The 18,690-nt window shown below is 48.9% G+C and overlaps 6 protein-coding genes across 7 annotated transcripts in view; 4 read left to right on the plus strand and 2 right to left on the minus strand.

The window, feature by feature from the left end:
• Positions 1 to 844: 844 nt before the first annotated feature.
• On the plus strand, positions 845 to 2,685 carry LOC117850076 (uncharacterized). 2 transcript variants are annotated; one of them, XM_034731872.2, is made up of 3 exons: positions 845 to 1,988; positions 2,074 to 2,178; positions 2,309 to 2,685. In XM_034731872.2, the coding sequence occupies exons 1-3, from the start codon at positions 972 to 974 to the stop codon at positions 2,513 to 2,515; spliced, it is 1,329 nt and encodes a 442-aa protein (XP_034587763.1). In that variant the 5' UTR covers positions 845 to 971; the 3' UTR covers positions 2,516 to 2,685. The 2 variants fall into 2 exon arrangements, with proteins under 2 accessions (XP_034587763.1, XP_034587756.1); XM_034731865.2 differs by having other exon boundaries at positions 852 to 1,988; positions 2,074 to 2,244.
• A 54-nt stretch (positions 2,686 to 2,739) lies between these two features.
• On the minus strand, positions 2,740 to 7,894 carry LOC117850069 (protein disulfide isomerase-like 1-4). Its single transcript, XM_034731853.2, has 11 exons — positions 7,055 to 7,894; positions 6,783 to 6,948; positions 6,556 to 6,674; positions 6,366 to 6,446; positions 6,092 to 6,178; positions 5,929 to 6,003; positions 5,152 to 5,220; positions 4,989 to 5,069; positions 4,592 to 4,726; positions 3,705 to 3,761; positions 2,740 to 3,113 (listed from the first exon to the last, which is right to left on the minus strand). The coding sequence occupies exons 1-11, from the start codon at positions 7,757 to 7,759 to the stop codon at positions 2,946 to 2,948; spliced, it is 1,743 nt and encodes a 580-aa protein (XP_034587744.1). The 5' UTR covers positions 7,760 to 7,894; the 3' UTR covers positions 2,740 to 2,945.
• LOC117861705 (amino acid transporter AVT1C) overlaps positions 3,514 to 18,690 on the minus strand; it is a 54,501-nt gene continuing 39,324 nt past the window's right edge. Inside the window, exon 9 of the mRNA XM_072290699.1 lies at positions 3,514 to 3,648. Coding sequence (XP_072146800.1) covers positions 3,529 to 3,648 — 120 coding nt within the window. The 3' untranslated portion in view covers positions 3,514 to 3,528. The remainder of the gene's footprint in view (positions 3,649 to 18,690) is intronic.
• On the plus strand, positions 8,081 to 12,011 carry LOC117850059 (FAM10 family protein At4g22670). Its single transcript, XM_034731842.2, has 11 exons — positions 8,081 to 8,310; positions 8,387 to 8,447; positions 8,808 to 8,978; positions 9,072 to 9,159; positions 9,237 to 9,317; positions 9,429 to 9,493; positions 9,641 to 9,781; positions 10,072 to 10,188; positions 10,278 to 10,529; positions 10,638 to 10,695; positions 11,613 to 12,011. The coding sequence occupies exons 1-11, from the start codon at positions 8,201 to 8,203 to the stop codon at positions 11,708 to 11,710; spliced, it is 1,242 nt and encodes a 413-aa protein (XP_034587733.1). The 5' UTR covers positions 8,081 to 8,200; the 3' UTR covers positions 11,711 to 12,011.
• Positions 12,149 to 14,076, plus strand: LOC117850112 (NDR1/HIN1-like protein 26). The gene is made up of 2 exons (XM_034731905.2): positions 12,149 to 13,849; positions 13,935 to 14,076. Exon 1 carries the CDS (start codon positions 13,202 to 13,204, stop codon positions 13,835 to 13,837), a length of 636 nt encoding a protein of 211 aa, XP_034587796.1. The 5' UTR covers positions 12,149 to 13,201; the 3' UTR covers positions 13,838 to 13,849; positions 13,935 to 14,076.
• Positions 14,242 to 18,586, plus strand: LOC117850090 (leucoanthocyanidin dioxygenase). Its single transcript, XM_034731885.2, has one exon. The coding sequence runs from the start codon at positions 17,134 to 17,136 to the stop codon at positions 18,325 to 18,327; it is 1,194 nt and encodes a 397-aa protein (XP_034587776.1). The 5' UTR covers positions 14,242 to 17,133; the 3' UTR covers positions 18,328 to 18,586.

Below are 18,690 nucleotides of genomic sequence, written 5' to 3' on the forward strand. Positions count from 1 at the left end.
TTTATGAGATTTTACCTAAAAAAATTTCACATAATAAGATTTTGGCTGAGGAAAATATGCAATACAATAGAGGTTGGTATGTACTCTTTTCTACGTGACCTTTTTTTTCCACTGGGTTTTCATATGGAGTTTTTGACGGCATATGCATTTGTATAAATACTAGGACAATTTTTAAATCGTATGGAGTTGTTTTCACTGGGTTTTATAAGTAGAGGGTTATTAATCGTGTTTCACAACAATTTTTAGGATTGTCCTGATTTTGTCACTGCCAAATTTTGGTTTGGCTCGCAAGGATGAGGGAGGCCTCTAAAGTTAGGCCTTATTAGCTCCGTTATTTTATCTAACTGTATGCTAACGGCTGATCATTCTCCACGTGGCCGGGGCGTGCTTTGTTTACGTACCGGAGAAATTTGCAAAGACAGGAGTTGCCTTTGTTGGATATCGGCATCATCTCTGGCTGATGAAGCACGCTCTTTAATTTGTGACAAGTGAAATCCGACCGACAGGAAAAAAAAATGAATATCATATAGATCTGCTGTGTGGAGCGGAAGTCAGATAGATAGACACGAAGCAACAGCAACGTGACTCCAAATGACCAGCAGTAGCGCGGAAAAAAAATACCAAGGAAAATTAATGCTTCCAGGAAACTTGGTTTCTTTCGCTGTTACTCTTATGAATGGTTGTATCTCGATCAAGACTTGTATTGCAAATGAATTTCCCAAGGCAGGCAGCAATTCGAACTGTGAGGTGGTAGTTGCAGTTAGCAGGTCAATCATCGCATCAGTCGCGTGCCAACTCGCTGTCAAAATAAACACTGCCTCTGAACTGATGAGCAGTAGTGGCTAGTTGTTTCTCCCGTTCCCACCTCACCATTCAGCCCCTCACCTTCCAATCAGCTTCAGTAATTATTAGCGTCTGATCCGTCGCTACCAAACAGCAACGCGTGCGCGACACCTCACAGTTAACCAACCATGGAAGCTGCAGAAAGCAAGCAGCAGCAATCCAACACAACTTCCTTGTTTCTCTGCAACATCAACTCCTTCCTTCCTTCTCTGCAACATCAACTTCCTTCTCCTCTGCCTGTGCAGGGGGCGGGCATTAGCAGAAGCAGCTCTACTTTGCCCATGGAACACGCGCATGGCGGCACATTATGTGCAGAGGACCAAAAGAAGCCACTGACGGTGACGAGCTGCCTGCTGCCAGCACGCAGCCTGAGATCAACAGCAGCCGTTGCCCCTGCTGCTCAAGCTCAAAGCCAGGCCGACGGCGATCTCGGCATCCGGTCGCTGTCCTTCTCAAAGATCTTGAGCTTCAGAATGGCCAGGGCGCCCTCATCGCTGTCCACCAACTCAGACAACTATATTGATCAACTTGATCATCATGTCACCGCCGCAAAGGGTAACAGCACCAAACAGGAGAGGGAGGAGGAGAAGCTGAAGCAGGTATGCCGCTCGCAGTCTGTGCCTGCAAGCGTCAGCCGGTTCAAGCTCACAAAGGGGTTGAGGAGAGTGGCGGCGGAAGAAAACATCCGAGTGTTCCGGCTCAGAGTGGTTCCACTTGTTCCTCCGGAGGCGAGCGTCACCGCTGCCAGAGAGGAAGCAGCCGCGGCCGAAGACATTGCGGCGGAGGAGGCGGTGTGCCGCATCTGCATGGTGGCGCTGTCGGAGGAGGCGGTGCTGAAGCTGGAGTGCTGCTGCAAGGGGGAGCTGGCCCTGGCACACAGGGGCTGCGCCATCAAGTGGTTCAGCATCAAGGGCAACGGCACCTGCGACGTCTGCAGCAAGGAGGTGCTCAACCTTCCCGTCACCCTGCGCCGCCTCCATGACCATCCTCCATCCATTATTCATCAGGCTCAGGGTGCTCAGCAGCAAGCCAATGCCGATCGTACGGCCGCCACCACCGCCAGCAGATACAGAGTGTGGCACGGCACGCCGATCCTCGTGATCATCAGCATGCTCGCCTACTTCTGCTTCCTGGAACAACTGCTGGTTGCCCTTCTCTCCGTTTACCTGGAACAGCTGATATGCTGCTTACCAGATCGATCCAACTCATGAAACTCCCAACTGCATGCAGGTCGGCGACCATGGCACCGCAGCTCTGGCCATCTCCTTGCCCTTCGCCTGCGTCCTCGGCCTATTCTCCTCTCTAACCACAACAAAGATGGTGTCCAGGAGATATGTATGGATCTACTCTGCCGTGCAGTTCCTCTTCATTGTGCTCTTCACCCACCTCTTCTACAGATATGTAAGATCCTCTCTGTAGCAATCTGTGATGGCCATCTGCACCCTGACCTTCAATTCTTCTCCAGGTGCGGATGCAAGCTGTGATCGCCATCATCCTGTCCACCTTCGCCGGATTCAGCGTGGCCATCTGCACCAACTCCGTCCTCCTCCAGATTCTCAAATGGAGGGCCAGGCATGTGGCATCATCGACCACAACCACAACTGGTGAAGACGGTCATGGTTCCAGGGAGCCACCAGCAGCGGACCTTGAGACTGCTTTGCCTCCTCCGTAGCTCACTTCACTACCATCCAATCCTCTTTAGTTCAGTTCAGTTCAGCTCATTCCAACTCCAGCTCCCCCTCCAGCTAGAGCTTCCTGTGTTTGTATATAGCTCCATCCTTTTGTTTTCTGAGATCTTGTTGTATGAAATGAACCGTGCTTAATCCGAGACAGTGACCACCACATCCCACTTTCTCCAAAACTGAAAAGAAAAGTGCTGGCAGGAAAACAAACATATAAAGGAAAGGATTAGCTTTTTATTCGATTATATCCCGATCAGTTCCCATCTGACTGGTCAAGTCCTCAACCTGACCACTCTTCTACTCGATCGACAACTAGTAGTATTGATTTCTCCTCCTCCCTTCTCCAGAAAGGGAAGGTTGCAGAAGAGGAACCACCCCAAAACTAACAGCCAGCACTAAGCTATGCGGTAGTTCAATGCCCTACAATTCGTCCTTCATATTTGTACCAGAGCTCTTCACACCCTCTGTCTGAGTGCTCCCAGTTCTCGCTGTTGATGAGTCTTGGCGCTTCAACTTGAAAGGGATGCTAGCATGTTTCTTGATGAATTTGTACATCTCTACGACGGTTCGGTCCCCCTCAAAGGTGATCTGAAAGGTATAACAAAAACAAACCAACACATGGAATCAGTCAATGATCATATCTTAGGAGACACGACACCGCACATTTTCATGTTGCCTGGTCAATTAATACGCAGTTCAAGAGACCTAAGCTTCTCCAGAAACCACAATATCTGAGAAGCTCAGGACTACCGAGACAAACAATGATCTCTTTTACTGACTATGGGCCATTTCCAGCTCCTCCTTTGATCTTAACCGGCAATCTAGTGCATCTGCCATTCCTCAAGTCAAACTACTAACATGCCCTCAAACAAAAAGTCAAACTACTAACAGTGAACTTAATTTTGGACCTCACAGTGAGTCCTGTAGGGCATAAATCACAATAATCTCTACAACAAATCATGAAATGTTTACAGTATGCAGGATTGTAAATGCAGGAATCATGTTAGCAAGGAGCCATCTTTAACTCCACCAAAGACAGGTGTTTCAGTTCTAGCAGAGTATAAGCAGTTTGGCACAGTCCCAACAAAGCATTTAGCACTGCTGGGAATAATGTGGTTAATGCCTAACACTAACAGATACCACATAGAAACAAGTGAAGCAATAGAGCTAAGCACTTACAGGCTCAAAGCTTTTCTTCCCAGCTGGATAGAAGAGAATCGTGGGGTATCCGTCAGGCTGTAACAGGAAGCACGTGTCAATACTGTATCATGCAAAATAATGCATATGGGCAAACAGTTAATCACATTGCCATGCGCTGAGATTCAAGAACACAACCTAATGAAACTATAGCAAATTATGCCTACAATAAGAGCCTTTCTTAAAAGCTTCACCATGTATGGAGTGGCCAGTGAAGCAAATATGTTGCATCACAGGTCTTAATGCTTAGTACCAACATGGCAACAAGTTTCTCTCACAAGCACTGAATCAGAAATCAAAGTGCATGAGCTTCCCCAGTCGTTGCTTGGATGTTAACAAAAATACTGAAGCAAGAATTCGCATATGTGGGAAGTAAACAGTAAATACACTCTGACATGCATACAGCAGCAGACCAAGTTCAGATGCATATTCTTTTTGTGGATCATAAGAGAGAGCAACTTTGAGCAAAAAAGAATAGCAAATATAACTTTCATGTGTCTGACAGCTCCATTGTACAGGCACAGTTTTCATGACTACTGATGGCATAGCTGATAAAGTTTGTATACTGCAGCACCTCCCAAACTCAATGCTTCCCCTGTTCTTTTTTATTGCATGAAAATGAATTTACACAGTACAACATTACAACCTGTGAATCAATATGTTCAGAATGTTTAAGTTGGCTATGGATATTTTCATTAAAAATGTTCCCAGTATTACAACAAAACCAATCCTAGTAACATAAGCTACAAAAATGTACAGGTCAAAGCCACATATACGGTTTTAAAAACGCTGAATATAAAGGAGGCAATAGCCATTTTAAGAAAATTGATGGTCAGCCAAAATCAACCATCAAAGGCAGTAATACAGACCTTTGCACGTGGATGCTCATTGGTAGTGCCATCCATTTTGGCTATCACAAGGGAGCCAATGCCACGTAGATGCTTAGCTAGTTTGTTGTAAATAGGCTCCAGTGATTGACAGTGCCCACACCAAGGTGCATATATCTGCATCCGGAACGGCACATCAATATGGACAACAAATAAGTCTACTTTCTTAAAGAGATAATTGCATGGTGTTCCCCCTCGAGGCCTGACTATGAGTTTGCCCTTCTTTTTTCCATGTAGCACCATTGCCCCTGATTCATAACCAAAGTATGGGGGAATGGTGCAAAGTGAAAAAAAAGGAGGGAAAATTTCATAATTAGCCCTTAAACTGGGGGCAGCAACCATGCAAATGCCTTTTCTTAAATGTCTGCCAAGAACATACCTCCAGAAGGACATCTTTCGATTCATCCAAAACTATTAGATCAAGATTCTTCCCAACAACAATTTTGACATCCCCATCATTCTGTATGGGAGCACAATGTACAATGTCTAAGTGAAGTAAACTGAGTGTAGAAAGGGGATATCAGAAAATTCTCAAGACTCACAGATTCAGGTACTGGTTCAGACTTGTAGAATGGTGTGAGCTTGTCTTCCAAGAAACTTTCAGCAAAGTCCTGTGCAAGAACCCAAAAAAAATAATATTGGAGGTACTAAATAGATGAGATTTCTCAAAGAAATATTGCCAACTCCCTAGTCCCTTCTCCCTAGCACTAGCAGAATTCCACATCAGCAATCGCAAGGTACTGAAATGTCACCATGACTGAAAAATACAGTGGAGTGCTAATTTTGACAAAAGATGCATATTGCAATCTGTTTATGAGTATTCATATGTTAATTAAAGCATTATGTATAATACAACACTAAAAGAAAAGTGTACAAAAATGCAGCACTCTTAAATATGTAGCAGCCTATCAGAGAGAGGGGGAAGGAGGGGGGGACACAGGCAAATACATGCTTAGATAGTTACTAGCTGTAGCCTTGTCCATGTTACTAGCTCAGTCGGTAAGCACACCGCCACACCCTTCACTCTTCAATGGACTGCCGCACTCTTCAAAATTAATGTGGATCCACATGTAATAGGGGTATTAAATGACATGTGCTTCTTAAAGTGCACTATAGACTACCTACTCACTACTCCCTCCCTCTGGATGACAACATGGGACCAACTTAAGGATCGTTGATGCATTTTAATCAATGGAAAAACATGTGGAAAGAAAAACATTAGTAACATGACGAACATTCTCTGTTAACCATTAGCGATACTACCATGAATTCTTATTTCTCATACGGTGCAGAATTTATGGGCATATTTCAGCATTTACCTTAATGGCATCCAGTGACAACTCACCATCAAGGAAAAATTTCCTAGCATCTTCATTCCCAGTGTAAGCAAGAACCTGCAGAGACATGCACTCGGAATTTACAAAATAATAACACAAACTCATGAAAACAAAGTCAATGGTGCCAAAAATCACAAGGCATTACAGTGGTCTCTAGTCCAGTAATACCAAAGTAGTTGGCAACTGGTTCACCAACTTCCTCATTGTCTCGCTCCACAAAGACAAATAATAGCTGCAAACAAGTGAACACACCTCATCAGTTTAGTGAAACACACAAACACCAAGAAGTAACAAGAGCCAAAAAGAACAAGCACAAGGAAAACAACTGATGAGTAGGATACCAATTTGAGCATAGAACATGGAACAAAGTAAAGGATAGGAAGTTCAAACAAATTGGATGGGTCAACAGAAGGAATTACCTTTCCCTTGAATGACTTTGCTGCTTCCTTAAAGATGGGCAGAAATTTCGAAGACTTATTTGCAACAGCAAATAGTAAAATCTGATTTGCAAAATAATACAGAGCCTCAGCAAAGGAATAGCACATGGATTAAAAAAATATATATGTTAGAATGCAGAAAAGAGATCAGGTTGTAGTCAACATGACATGCCTGCTTCTTGATTGGATTGCCAAAAATAGAAGCGGAAGTTTCTTGAGTTAGTGTAGTAACCAAAGGAAGCTTGTTTGCAGATACAAAATCGGCAATAGCTGATGCTTTAAACTCCCCATCTGCATGAAAGCATTGGATTATAACTGTTAACACCTGTACAAAAAAAAAATGGAAGAGAAGGCTGGGACTGAAACCTAGAACAACTTAGAGATGATGAAGACACCTACCAAAGAAGGTCAACTTCTCCTCCTCTTTCTTGAGCAATACTACGGATGGGCGCTTTGCTGCTGGGTCGATGTGGAAAAGCTTAGCAACATCAGGACTTGAAGTCTGATAAAAGTTGACCGTATCTTCCAGCCTTGATGCAGCAGCAAGCTCATCGCTGTCAGCACCCTATAGAATTTGACAGGAGAGTTAAAACAGGGCCAAAGGTTGGCCAGGTTGGATTGGGCAGAAATTAGTCTAGAAATGAACTGAACAGGCTGCTTGATTTCCGTACAGATAGCGAGTCGAGGAAGGCCAGGACGGCCTTGTCATCCCCTGTGAGTATCCTCTGGGCGTCGTCGACGGTGGTGATGTTTTGCACCCCCGGGCCGAGCTTCTTGTTGATCCATTCGACGATGGCGTCCTTGGTCCTTGCGCCGTTGTAGTCCTTGGGGACGCCGTCGATGAAGAAGAGGATGGTGGGGAATCCCTGGACGTCGTACTTCTGGGCGAGGTCGGTGTCCTCGGTGGCGTCGACCTTGGCGAGGGCGACGTCGGCCTGGGCGTGTTGGGCGGCGAGGTGGGACGCGGCTGCGGCGTAGTCCGGGGCGAGCGCCTGGCAGTGGCCGCACCAGGGGGCGTAGAACTCGACCATGACGTGGCGGGTGGCGGCGAGGAAGGAGGAGAAGTTGGCGGCGGTGAGGACGACGACGTGGGTCTCGTCGATCTGCTGGTGGTGGGCTGGGAGGTCGAGGTCCTGGTCTTGGTCCTGGAAGAGGTCGTCGCCGTAGTCGTCTTCGCCCTCAGGGTCCGGGAGCCATCCGTCGGGGTCGCTGGCGGGGGTGTCGCCGGCGTTGTCGATGAGGTACTGGAGGTCCTCCTCCTCATCCTTGCCACCGGTGGTGGTGGTGGTGGTGGTGGTGGCAGGGGCGGAGGGGGAGGCGGCGGCGGCGGCGAAGAGGAGGAGCAGGAGGACGGCGGCGAGAGATCGAGGGGACATGGCTGCCTGGCTCTTCCTCTTCCTCTCCCTCTCCAGCAGCAGCTACAGAGGAGGGGAGGAGAGGAGAGATCTCGCCAGGCAGATGGATTCGATTCGAACTGGATCCACCACTGCTCTGCTCCGTCTCCGTCGCCGGCGCGTCATCAGTCAACTACCCATGCCTGTCACGTGCCCGACCTTCCCCCTCCCTCGCTCGACGGCCCAAGAGAGCTGCCGGCCCAAGGAAGCCCATGGCCGGCCCACGGACTGCCGAGTCAGTCAGTCACTGAACTGACTGGTGGGCGGGTGAAGAAGGCACTAGAAGAAGAGGAGGTGGGGCAGACGAGCACGAGAAGACGAGCAGTCGAGCAGAGCTGGGCCACCCCTCCCCTCCCCTCCCTCCAAACCCTAGCGAGCGAGCGAAAACCCAATCCAATCCAACAAGGTAGGAGGAGGAAGACGATGGATGCCTCCAAGGCCCGCGAGCTCCGGGAGTTCGTCGAGGCGTGCAAGAAGGACCCTTCCCTCCTCGCCGACCCCAACCTCGCCTTCTTCAGGGATTACCTCGAGAGGTCACCTCCGTTTCCTTCCATCTCTTGTATGCCCCCGCGTCCTTCTCATCTGAGGCTGAGGCCCCCTTTTCTGCAGTTTGGGTGCCAAGATCCCCACCGCCGCCACCGCCAAGGCCACCTCCTTCGACAAGCCCAAGGTAATAATATTATGGGATCCATCCATCTCTGCGACCTCTATCATCCCCTTCCTATTTCCATTCCGATCCTTGTTTTTTTTTCCTTCGAAAAGGAAATATAGATAAAATCTGCAGCCTCTCCTCTTGGTTGAGTTTTTCAATCAAGGTAAAAGTAAAGAATTTTCTTCTTTGCAAAGCAAGTGGTTTTTTTTCTGGATGGCACTTCAAGTGAAATTATTATTAGGGCGCTTAGTGACGTACGAGTTGCTTTTCCCTCTCCATGCCATATGGCTCGTTCATGCCCTTGATTGTCTTGTGCTCCTGGCCCAAGGTCCCATCTTTAGAGTTTGTTGGTTATTAATATGCAATCATGCACTGCAGAAATCTTCCATGGATGACATTGATGATGATGATGACGACGACGAAGAAGAAGATCTGGATATGAGGGATGCCACACCTGAGCCAGATGAGCTCGATGAAGAGATTGTTGAGTCTGATCTTGAGCTTGAAGGAGACATTGTACAATCTGACCATGATGACCCACCACAGAAGGTAGCCATTCTCTTGCCACCAACACCTTCTCTTTACCTTTGCTGGATCCTCGGCCACAAACGAGATGTGTTCATTCCGTGTGTGCTGTGGCAGATGGGAGATCCTTCAATTGAGGTGACTGAGGAAAATCGTGATGCCTCTCAAGAAGCAAAAGGCAAGGCTATGGAAGCTATGTCAGAAGGTACTCTTGTCTTGTCTTACCGCCTGAATCATTCTTGATTCTCCAATCTGTATCATTGCTGGGCTTTGCCATCACAGGAAAACTCGACGATGCTATTGAACATCTTACCAATGCAATAGTGCTGAATCCGCTCTCAGCAATCATGTATGGTACTAGAGGTAAGCGGCAGACATTTATGCTCCATACCTATCAAATGTTAGCGCCTATGCTGATGACTTACTCATGTAACAAGTACTAATCCTGTTTGCGGAATTCTTATGTTTATCCAGCATCTGTGTTTATAAAAATGAAGAAACCAGCTGCTGCCATCCGTGATGCAAATGCTGCTCTAGAGGTGATGACCTTATCTCATCTGTGTATTTCAATTTTTTATCTCAAGCAAATGCTATGTAACACATGCTTATTTCAAGAGGCAGAATTAATGCTGTTAAAGATACTGGACATGATGCACCTAACATGCCATTTTATTTGTGCCCCTCAGATTAACCCAGACTCCGCAAAAGGCTATAAAACTCGTGGAATGGCTTACGCCATGCTTGGCAAATGGGAGGAAGCTGCTCGTGACCTGCACACAGCATCTAACATGGATTATGATGAGGAGATCAATGCTGTGCTCAAGAAGGTGATTGTTTCTCTTTTTGGAATATAGTCCATGCTTGGGCCCTCAACTCTTCAGTTTGTGTAATGTTAACCCCAACTTTCGAAACTGTTTAGTATGGTAGGTACCAATACCACTCAATTTTGACCCCTAATCATGTTTCCCTCCAAATTGGCATTTTTTGTCGCCTAGTCCTTGACGTGGCATGAGCCTGACAGTATTGTTAGTTGGGTTGCCAAAAATTGACTTCTTTTGGTAACTAGGTTCTTTATTTACATGGCAAGCTCAGTGTCTTGTTCTTTGTAATTTTGAAGGTGGAACCCAATGCACACAAGATAGTGGAGCATCGCAGGAAGTATGACAGGCTGAAAAAAGAGAGGGAGGAAAAGAGAGCTGAGCGTGATCGGCTTCGTCGACGCGCAGAGGCACAGGTAATTCACACTAAGGCAGGCCTTCATGCATTTACTTCTGAAGGATACTACCTGCATCTGAACTAATGCCTTGTATATTCCTTAACCAGGCTGCTTATGAAAAGGCCAAGAGGCAGGAGCAATCGTCAAGCCGCTCATCAGGAGGTGCATCTCCCAGAGGCTTTCCTGGAGGGATGCCTGGTGGAGGTTTTCCTGGAGGGATGCCTGGTGGAGGTTTTCCTGGAGGGATGCCCGGGGGAGGTTTCCCTGGAGGGATGCCGGGGGGTTTCCCTGGAGGTGCCATGCCGGGGGGTTTCCCTGGGGGTGGTCCTGGTAATGTCGATATGAGTAAAATCCTGAATGTAAGTGCTTAACAGCTTGCTGACTTCCTCTCTTATGTTCATTGTTGTTCCAGTTTTGGTCGCACATGAACCTTCTTTGTACAATGATCTGATTTCTTTTTATACCAGGACCCTGACCTGATGGCGGCATTCAGTGACCCAGAGGTCATGGCAGCTCTGCAAGATGGTACGTTTCTGGTTTCCCACACAAATCTTGTGATGCTAGTTTGCTGTTCAAGTTTGGCTTCCTAATTGCTGTGGTGTGCAAATAGGATTAGTTGTCTTGGTCAATTCTGGTGCTACAGAGTTCAGCCTAATGTTATCTATACTGATTTTTAGCTATATGGCATCAGAATAGATAGTGTTTGTTAGGGTTATTGGTAGTGCAATCCAATGATGGGTTTGGTTGTGACTTGAGAAGAATTTGTTACCGATGGTCTTCCTCTATTTGTAAACAGTGCTAGTTAGGTTCAGCGACTTGTTCAATCAATAGTAATTCTTGATGGTCTACGGTGGTTTGCACAATCTGAACATTAGGATAATGGCTCCCATTCCAGTGCAAGTAGATGTAGCTAGCGAAGCATGTCCGGATGACATCAAGCTAGCGGTAGTGTGTTAAGGGGGTGTTTGTTTCCTAGGGGCTAAACTTTAGCCCCTGTCACATTGGATGTTTGGATACTAATTAGGAGTATTAAATATAGGCTAATTACAAAACTAATTGCACAGATGGAGGCTAATTCGCGAGACGAATCTATTAAGCCTAATTAATCCATGGTTTGACAATGTGCTACAGTAACCATTTGCTAATGATGGATTAATTAGGCTTAATAGATTCATCTTGCGAATTAGCCTAGGGCTTCTACAATTAGTTTTATAATTAGCTCATGTTTAGTCCTCCTAATTAGCATCCGAACATTCGATGTGACAAGGGCTAAACTTTAGCCCAAGGATCCAAACACGCCCTAAGACATAAGCTGTGACGAGGCACCTGTTTACCTTGGTTATAGAATTCGCAGGCACCTGTTTACCTTGGTTATAGAATTCGCAGGCACCTGTTTAGGCATGTTCAGTGATTTGACTGGATGCTTTAATCCTCGGTTGCAGTGATGAACAATCCTGCCAACTTCGCCAGGCACCAAGCGAATCCAAAGGTGGGCCCTATCATAGCAAAGATGATGGCCAAGTTCAGTGGGTCCCAGTGAAGGTTTTGTGGGCAGCAAGCAAAGGCTCGTTGGACAGTCAACAGGTGTTCTCTTTTTGTGCATCCAGGGTGCGCTTAGCTTGTGATGAAGAACATGAGTGAATTTTCTTTTTTTTGTGCATCTGGAGGTGCGCTGAGCTTGTGATGAAAAAGAGTAATAGGCTTGGTGGGGGTACTCGCTTGTGATGAAAAACACTAATGGGTTGGGTAGGAATACTCATTCACTTGTGTTGGTGCCTACGACTAGCAAACTTGGAGTAAATGATTCACCGGTGGCAAGACAGTTTGGTTTTGTTCTTCAACCTGTCTCGTTGTCCTGAATTACGAAATGCTTATTATGTGCTGGTGCCTGGTGGTTAAGAAGGCGGCTGGTTGTTTGTGTTTGTGTGCGCATGGTGCGTGAGTCTGATGCTTGGAACTCTTTGAGAGTTGGTATTAAGCCATTTATTAGGGTTTCTTTAGGCATTGGATAGTGAGAGATGCATGATGCAAAGTCGGCTGGCGAAAAGTGCCTACCCTCACTAATGATGGATCCAGAAAGCTGTTGCCATCCTTTTTCCTTTGGCACAGATGAGGACTCTGAATGCGATGGAGCATAGCTTCAACTGAACTGCCTAGCTATTTCCTTTGTTCCGAATTGCAAGTAGTTTGAGCATTTTTAGGCTTTGTTATACTTCCTTTGTTCCGAATTATAAGTAGTTTTAGTATTTTAGGCTTTGTTCTGAATTGTAAGGTAGTTTTAGCATTTTTAGGCTTTGTTCCGAGTCGTAAGTAGTTTTAGCATTTTTAGGTTCATAATTTTGTTATGCATCTAGGTAGATTTATAGTAAAAAAAATTATGAATCGTTGAGCATAGTTTCAACTGAACTGCCTAGCCACTTCCTCTGTTCCTATCCGAATTGTAAGTCATTTTTAGGTTCATAAAGATAGATTTATAGTAAAAAAATATGAATCTAGAAATGATCTGCAATTTGAATGGAGGGAGTAGCAAGTAGCAGTTTCCCGTCCCCATTGAAGAAGAAAGCAGCAAAGAAGTACTACACAGTAGAAAGAAAATTTAATTAGTTGGACAGAAATTTAGTTGATGGATGGATGATCCAAAGGGTAGGGGTATCAATAATACAGGGGATAGATGCGAAACGGAGTAAAGCGGGTGAATGTTCCGTATGGATTCCACAAGCCTTTTGTGGTTGGAATGTCTCTGTGCTTTGCCCTTTTTCTTTTATCTTTGTCTTGTGGCGTGCATCCCATGCATATTATCCCCAGCTGCTTTCCTTTCCTTTTTGAAAGCAAGATTCGATCTCTTTCCGTATGTGTTAATTGTTAGCTTCTAACAATGTAATCTTTCTTGATTATCGAACTATCCATCATCATCATGACTGATATATATATACACATCCATCTCAGTATCTCACTGCCTGCTAGTGCCAGTTCATTTAGCTGCCTTGGTTCACTCATCTGCAGCATAACTGCAATATAGCAAAGGGAATCCATGTCCCTGATCACGGAAGATCCTGAGCACTCCCCCAGGGACTGCTCCAGGTTCAGGTCATCCTCGCCCGGGAAGCACCGCCATCGACGACGACGGGCGGCGCTCATCGCCGTGTCGTCGACCGTCGCATCCCTTGTGTCGCTGGCCCTGATCCTGTGGCTCACCCTCCGGCCTTCGGGGCCACGCTTTTCCCTGCTCGCCGCCACGGCCACGGTAGCCGGCAACGCCACCACGGTGGTCGTGGTGGTGGACGCCGCCCTGAGCGCCCACAACCCCAACGCCCACGCCACCGCCCTCTACGACCAGCTGCAGGCGAGTGCGTCCTACGGCGGCGTGGCCCTCGGCGCCGGCGCGCCGCTGCCGCCGCTGGAGCAGCCGGACCAGGGCGACGCGGTGCTGTCGGCCCTGCTCACGTCTGGAGCTGGAGGTCGCCTGCCTGGCGGTGGCGGTGGTCGGGCGCTGCTGAGGATGCGCGTCGAGGGGCGGCTCCGCTGGAAGGTGGCGGCCTGGGTGTCCGCCAGGCATGGGCTCACCGTCGACTGCGTCGCCGCCATGGTGCCGTCGTCCGCAGGTCAGCTGCAGCAGCAGGGGTCGTCATCATCACCCTCGTCCCAGTGCGCCACCCACGTCCTATGATACGCTGATCGAGTAACTTAATTGCCTTTATTATTATAGTGGACGTACATCACATCATTATTATTACCAATAATACTCTCTCCCTTCCAAATTGTAGGTGTCCAATTTTTTTAGGTCGTTTTAACTATACCCATACCTTATTGCGGGAGAAAAATATAAAATTTAAAATAAACTATTCAAATAACGAAGGAGGGAGATTCCGCGACCTGCGGCCGCCGCCGCCAACGGCCGAATCCAACCAAGTCAGCAGGGCTGCAGCGGCGCCGGTCCCGACTCTGTTGGAAGAGCTCGTCGAGGAGATCCTCCTCCGCCTCCCTCCGGCCGAGCCCGATAGCCTCGTCCGCGCCGCCCTGGTGCCGCCTCATGTCCGGTCGCGGCTTCCGCCGCCGATTCCATGAGTTCCACCACGCGCCCCCCATGCTCGACCTCATCTGCAACTGTGTCAACGAGAATTTCTACAACATCTACCTGGCCCGCTTCGTCCCCACCTACTCCTTCCGTCCACCCCACGCCAACCGCCGCGAGTGGCGCGCGCTCGATGCCCGCCACGGCCGCGTCCTCCTCCGTGTCAGGAGCTGGGGGCCTCGCCACCTCGTCATCTGGGACCCTGTGACTGACGAGTGGAGCCAGCTGCCCACAGGGCCACTGCTTGCCGACTACTGGAACGCGGCTGTGCTCTGCGCGGCCTGTGGCACTGGCGGCGCCTGTGACCACATCGACTGCCACCGCGGACACTCATGACATTGCGGGTCTACTCGTCAGAGGCTGGAACCTGGAGTGAGCCGACCTCTGTTGTTCAGTTCCCCAAGTACCATGTTGATGAACCGCCCTCTGCTATTGTTGGGAATGCACTCTACTTCGTGATTGACTCAAGCAGGAGAATTCTCAAGTATGATTTGGCCACACGGGAAATCAATGTGCATCACCAACCTCCTGGGTCCTATAGGACCTGTACCACAATCATGACAGTGGAAGATGGCGGTCTGGGAGTCGCAAGAATGGAAGGGCCCAGACTCTCCCTGTGGTCAATGGAGGCAAGTCCTGATGAAGGCATGGGATGGGCACAAATCAGTCATTGACCTCCCGAAGTTACTCTCTGTCGATGCAAACTCCATTTGTTCTGATTTTCTTGGCTTTGCACATGGTGTCAGCGTCATTTTTGTACCCGTGGGTACAGGTGATGGGCTATTCAGTTTTAATTTAAAGTCTGGCCAGGTGAGGAATGTATGTGAGGCGGCATGCTATTTCAATGGCATCCGTGGCGTTGTTCCCTTTATGAGCTTCCACACTCCAGGTACAGCTTTGCTTGAATTATGATTTGTCAATTTTTAGGACTTGTAATGGTCCTGCTGGTAATATGAAAATGTGAAGGATATTATGATACTACCTATGTTAAAGATTAGTGGGTTTGTAAAGGTGGGAACGTGGGATGGTTGTAAAACTGTGGTATGTCTGCTACTATACTTTTTGTTGGGGTTATTGGCCATTTTCTACACTGCTAGAAATTCCAAGAAATTTATTCATCCATTACACAGTTCTTTCGAACAAATGAGGGTCTTGACAACTTTGGAGCACGGTAAGTTAGTGATGAAAATAAAAATTTAGTGATAAAAATAAAAATATCATTAGTTTGAAAAACACAATTGATCTTTTTACTGTAGCAACGCACGGGCATTTTGCTAGTAACTATATATTTGTATAAATATTGTTATTGTATAACTCTATACCGTTTATCTAGCGCTAGATTTTAATTGATCTGACAAAACAATGATATATAAATATTATGTGTTGCACATAACACATAGAAATACCGAGAAAGCTAGGATCTTTTTCAAGATTTAGCAAAGGTCCGGATGGAGCGTAGAAGGCAGGGAGGCGGAGTTGTTTAGGGGCGGTGGCACAAGCTGCAGGTCCGTGGCGGCTGCTGGAGCTTTGTCGTGGTGGCGTCGATTCGGCGGTGGCTGCAGCTTGATTCACATCGACAGTGCTCGATTTCACGGCGACAGCAAAGTCAGCACCTTTCTCCTCTTCTTCAGGTCGCGGCAGCACACAAGCACCATCAAATCCCTCGGCATCCAGCAACCAAATCAGCAACTACTCGCCGCTGCGTTGTGCTCCAGTGCTCGTCGCCTCGTCGGCCTGGTAGTAGGCAACAGAAGCATGGCAGCCCGGCAGTTGAGCGCCTCGTGCAGCAGAGCGGAGGCGTGCTGCTGTCGTCGGCACACCCGTAGTCTGCACCGAGGCGTGCAGTGGCACATCGTCGCCTCGAGGCCGGTGTAGATGGCCTGGCCAGGGCCGGTTCTGGGGCTAGGCCAGAGGGGCGACGGCCGGGGGCCCAAGCCAGGAGGGGGCCCAGGAGTTTATACACAAATGAAGTAGGTGACTAGCAGGCTAAAGTGAAGTCTAATGATTTAAACATTGGTTCTTAGGACTTGTTCAGTAATTGATGCACAATTTATGTCGCTAGTCACTAGGAAATGATTAGCTCACCAGGCGTGCCTTCACACATTGAGTCCCTCAATGGCTCAATCCATTGCTTATTAGTTATTTACTTAAAGCATGCTAAATTGTAGTTCTAAACTTCTAATTCCAAGTGTTACTTTCTTTCAAAATTTAGGTGTTACAATATTTCGCTCCTGTCATTGAACGTTTGGCCCACCTGTCATTGAGACAAAACGCACCAAAGTTAACTTTACTACAGAAACAGTCCTCCTTTTACTATAGGGAGAGATGCCTGAGGGTCGAACGGACAGAGCAGATCAGCCACCAACACACATCCTACGCGCACAAAATCAGATGACGGAGAGCCTCGAACTACACGGGTGGGAGTATAATGCACTCAATCCATCATCTCCGGCTACCGTATGTATGTACACCTTCAAGTAACTAATCAATCCCATCTCTGCGTGATGGTCGGTCGGCCCAGCTCCATCCAAGGGCACATCATCATTCGTGGGTGCATTTCTGGGCCGGGCCGTCCCAACAGAATGAAGCAGGGCCCAACCCATCGGGTGAGGCTGACACTGCCTCTCCACTTTTCGAAATGGTTGGTTGGTGCTGCAACGTGCAACCGGAATCCACCGTTGCAACCACCAGTCACGGTCAAGACTGTCAGACGAGCAAGTGAGCAAAGCATGCGCTCCAGTTAGCTGCAGCAACTCCGGTCTCTGTCTCTGTGAATTCAATATAAATTCGCTCCTAGTGGTGGTGGCCATCCATCGATCGATCTCAGCAATACCAGCAAGCAGCAATAATCTGAAACAAACCTATATATCAGTCCGTGCGTCTGCTGATCGATGGAGATGGAGCCTTGTTCATCCCCGGTGCCGGTGCCGGCGCCGCCGCAGCAGAAGCAGCTGCCCGCGCGCGTGGAGGCTCTCAGCGGCCTGTCCGCCATCCCGGCCGAGTACGTACGCCCCGCCGACGAGCGAGCCGACCTCGGAGACGCCTTGGAGCTGGCGCGCACCCACGCCGGCGACCACACGGCGCCGCGGATCCCCGTCGTCGACATCTCCCCGTTCCTGCTCGCCTGCAGCAAGGACGACGATGCCAAGCAGCAGAATGAGCAGCTGTCGGAGTGCGTGGAGGCCGTTTGCGCCGCCGCCGCCGAGTGGGGCGTGATGCACATCTCCGGCCACGGCATCCCCGGCGAGGTCATGGACCGCCTGCGCGCCGCCGGCGCCGCCTTCTTCGCGCTCCCCATCGAGGCCAAGGAGGCCTACGCCAACGACCCCGCCGCCGGGCGGCTGCAGGGGTACGGCAGCCGGCTGGCCACCAACGCCAGCGGGCAGCGCGAGTGGGAGGACTACCTCTTCCACCTCCTCCACCCCGACGGCCTCGCCGAACACGCCCTCTGGCCCGCGCACCCGCCCGACTACGTCGCCGCCACGCGCGACTTCGGCCGCCGCATCCGCGACCTGGCCTCCGCGCTGCTCGCCGTCCTCTCCGTGGGGCTCCTCGGCCCAGGCCGCCGGGAGGCCCTCGAGAAGGCACTCATCACCCGCGCCGGCGAGCACGAACACGACGACGACCTCCGGCTGCAGCTGAAGATCAACTACTACCCGCGGTGCCCGCAGCCGGAGCTGGCCGTGGGCGTGGAGGCCCACACGGACGTGAGCGCGCTGTCCTTCATCATCCACAACGGCGTGCCAGGGCTGCAGGTGCGCCACGGCGGCCGCTGGGTGACGGCGCGCGACGAGCCGGGCACCATCATCGTGCACGTCGGCGACGCCCTCGAGATCCTCAGCAACGGCCGCTACACCAGCGTGCTGCACCGCGGCCTCGTCAACCGCGACGCCGTGCGCGTCTCCTGGGTCGTCTTCTGCGAGCCGCCACCGGACCTCGTGCTGCTGCGCCCGATGCCGGAGCTCGTCACGCCGGACAACCCCGCCAGGTTCACGCCGCGAACCTTCAAGCAGCACATCGACAGCAAGCTCTTCAAGAAGCACCAGCAGCTTCCAGTTACTGATGATGATGAGCAGACCAACTGAACAAAGTTGATCTCCAAATAAATTATTGATCATATATAGTAGTATATCAGTATATGCATGTTGTACTACTACTGCATCATCCGCCCACGCACATATATTTAGTTCTCGCAAATAAAAAAAATCATATATTTTGTGTGCATGAATACGATGATCGGTCACGTTGTAATGTAGTGCGTTCATGGCCGGCACTCGCACTACACTTGTTTGGTAGCTTTTCTCTGATAAACGAACCTGAATAAAGAGATGCTGCAAGAAAGCAGAGGACTGACTCCACTCCAGACGCACAAACTTCATATTTGCATATGACAAACCAACCTTTCCTCAAAAAAAAAAACCTCATTTTTATGAACTTACTTATCCACA

The sequence above is a fragment of the Setaria viridis genome, chromosome 1, assembly GCF_005286985.2.
Source record: "Setaria viridis chromosome 1, Setaria_viridis_v4.0, whole genome shotgun sequence".
Taxonomy (NCBI): Eukaryota; Viridiplantae; Streptophyta; class Magnoliopsida; order Poales; family Poaceae; genus Setaria; species Setaria viridis.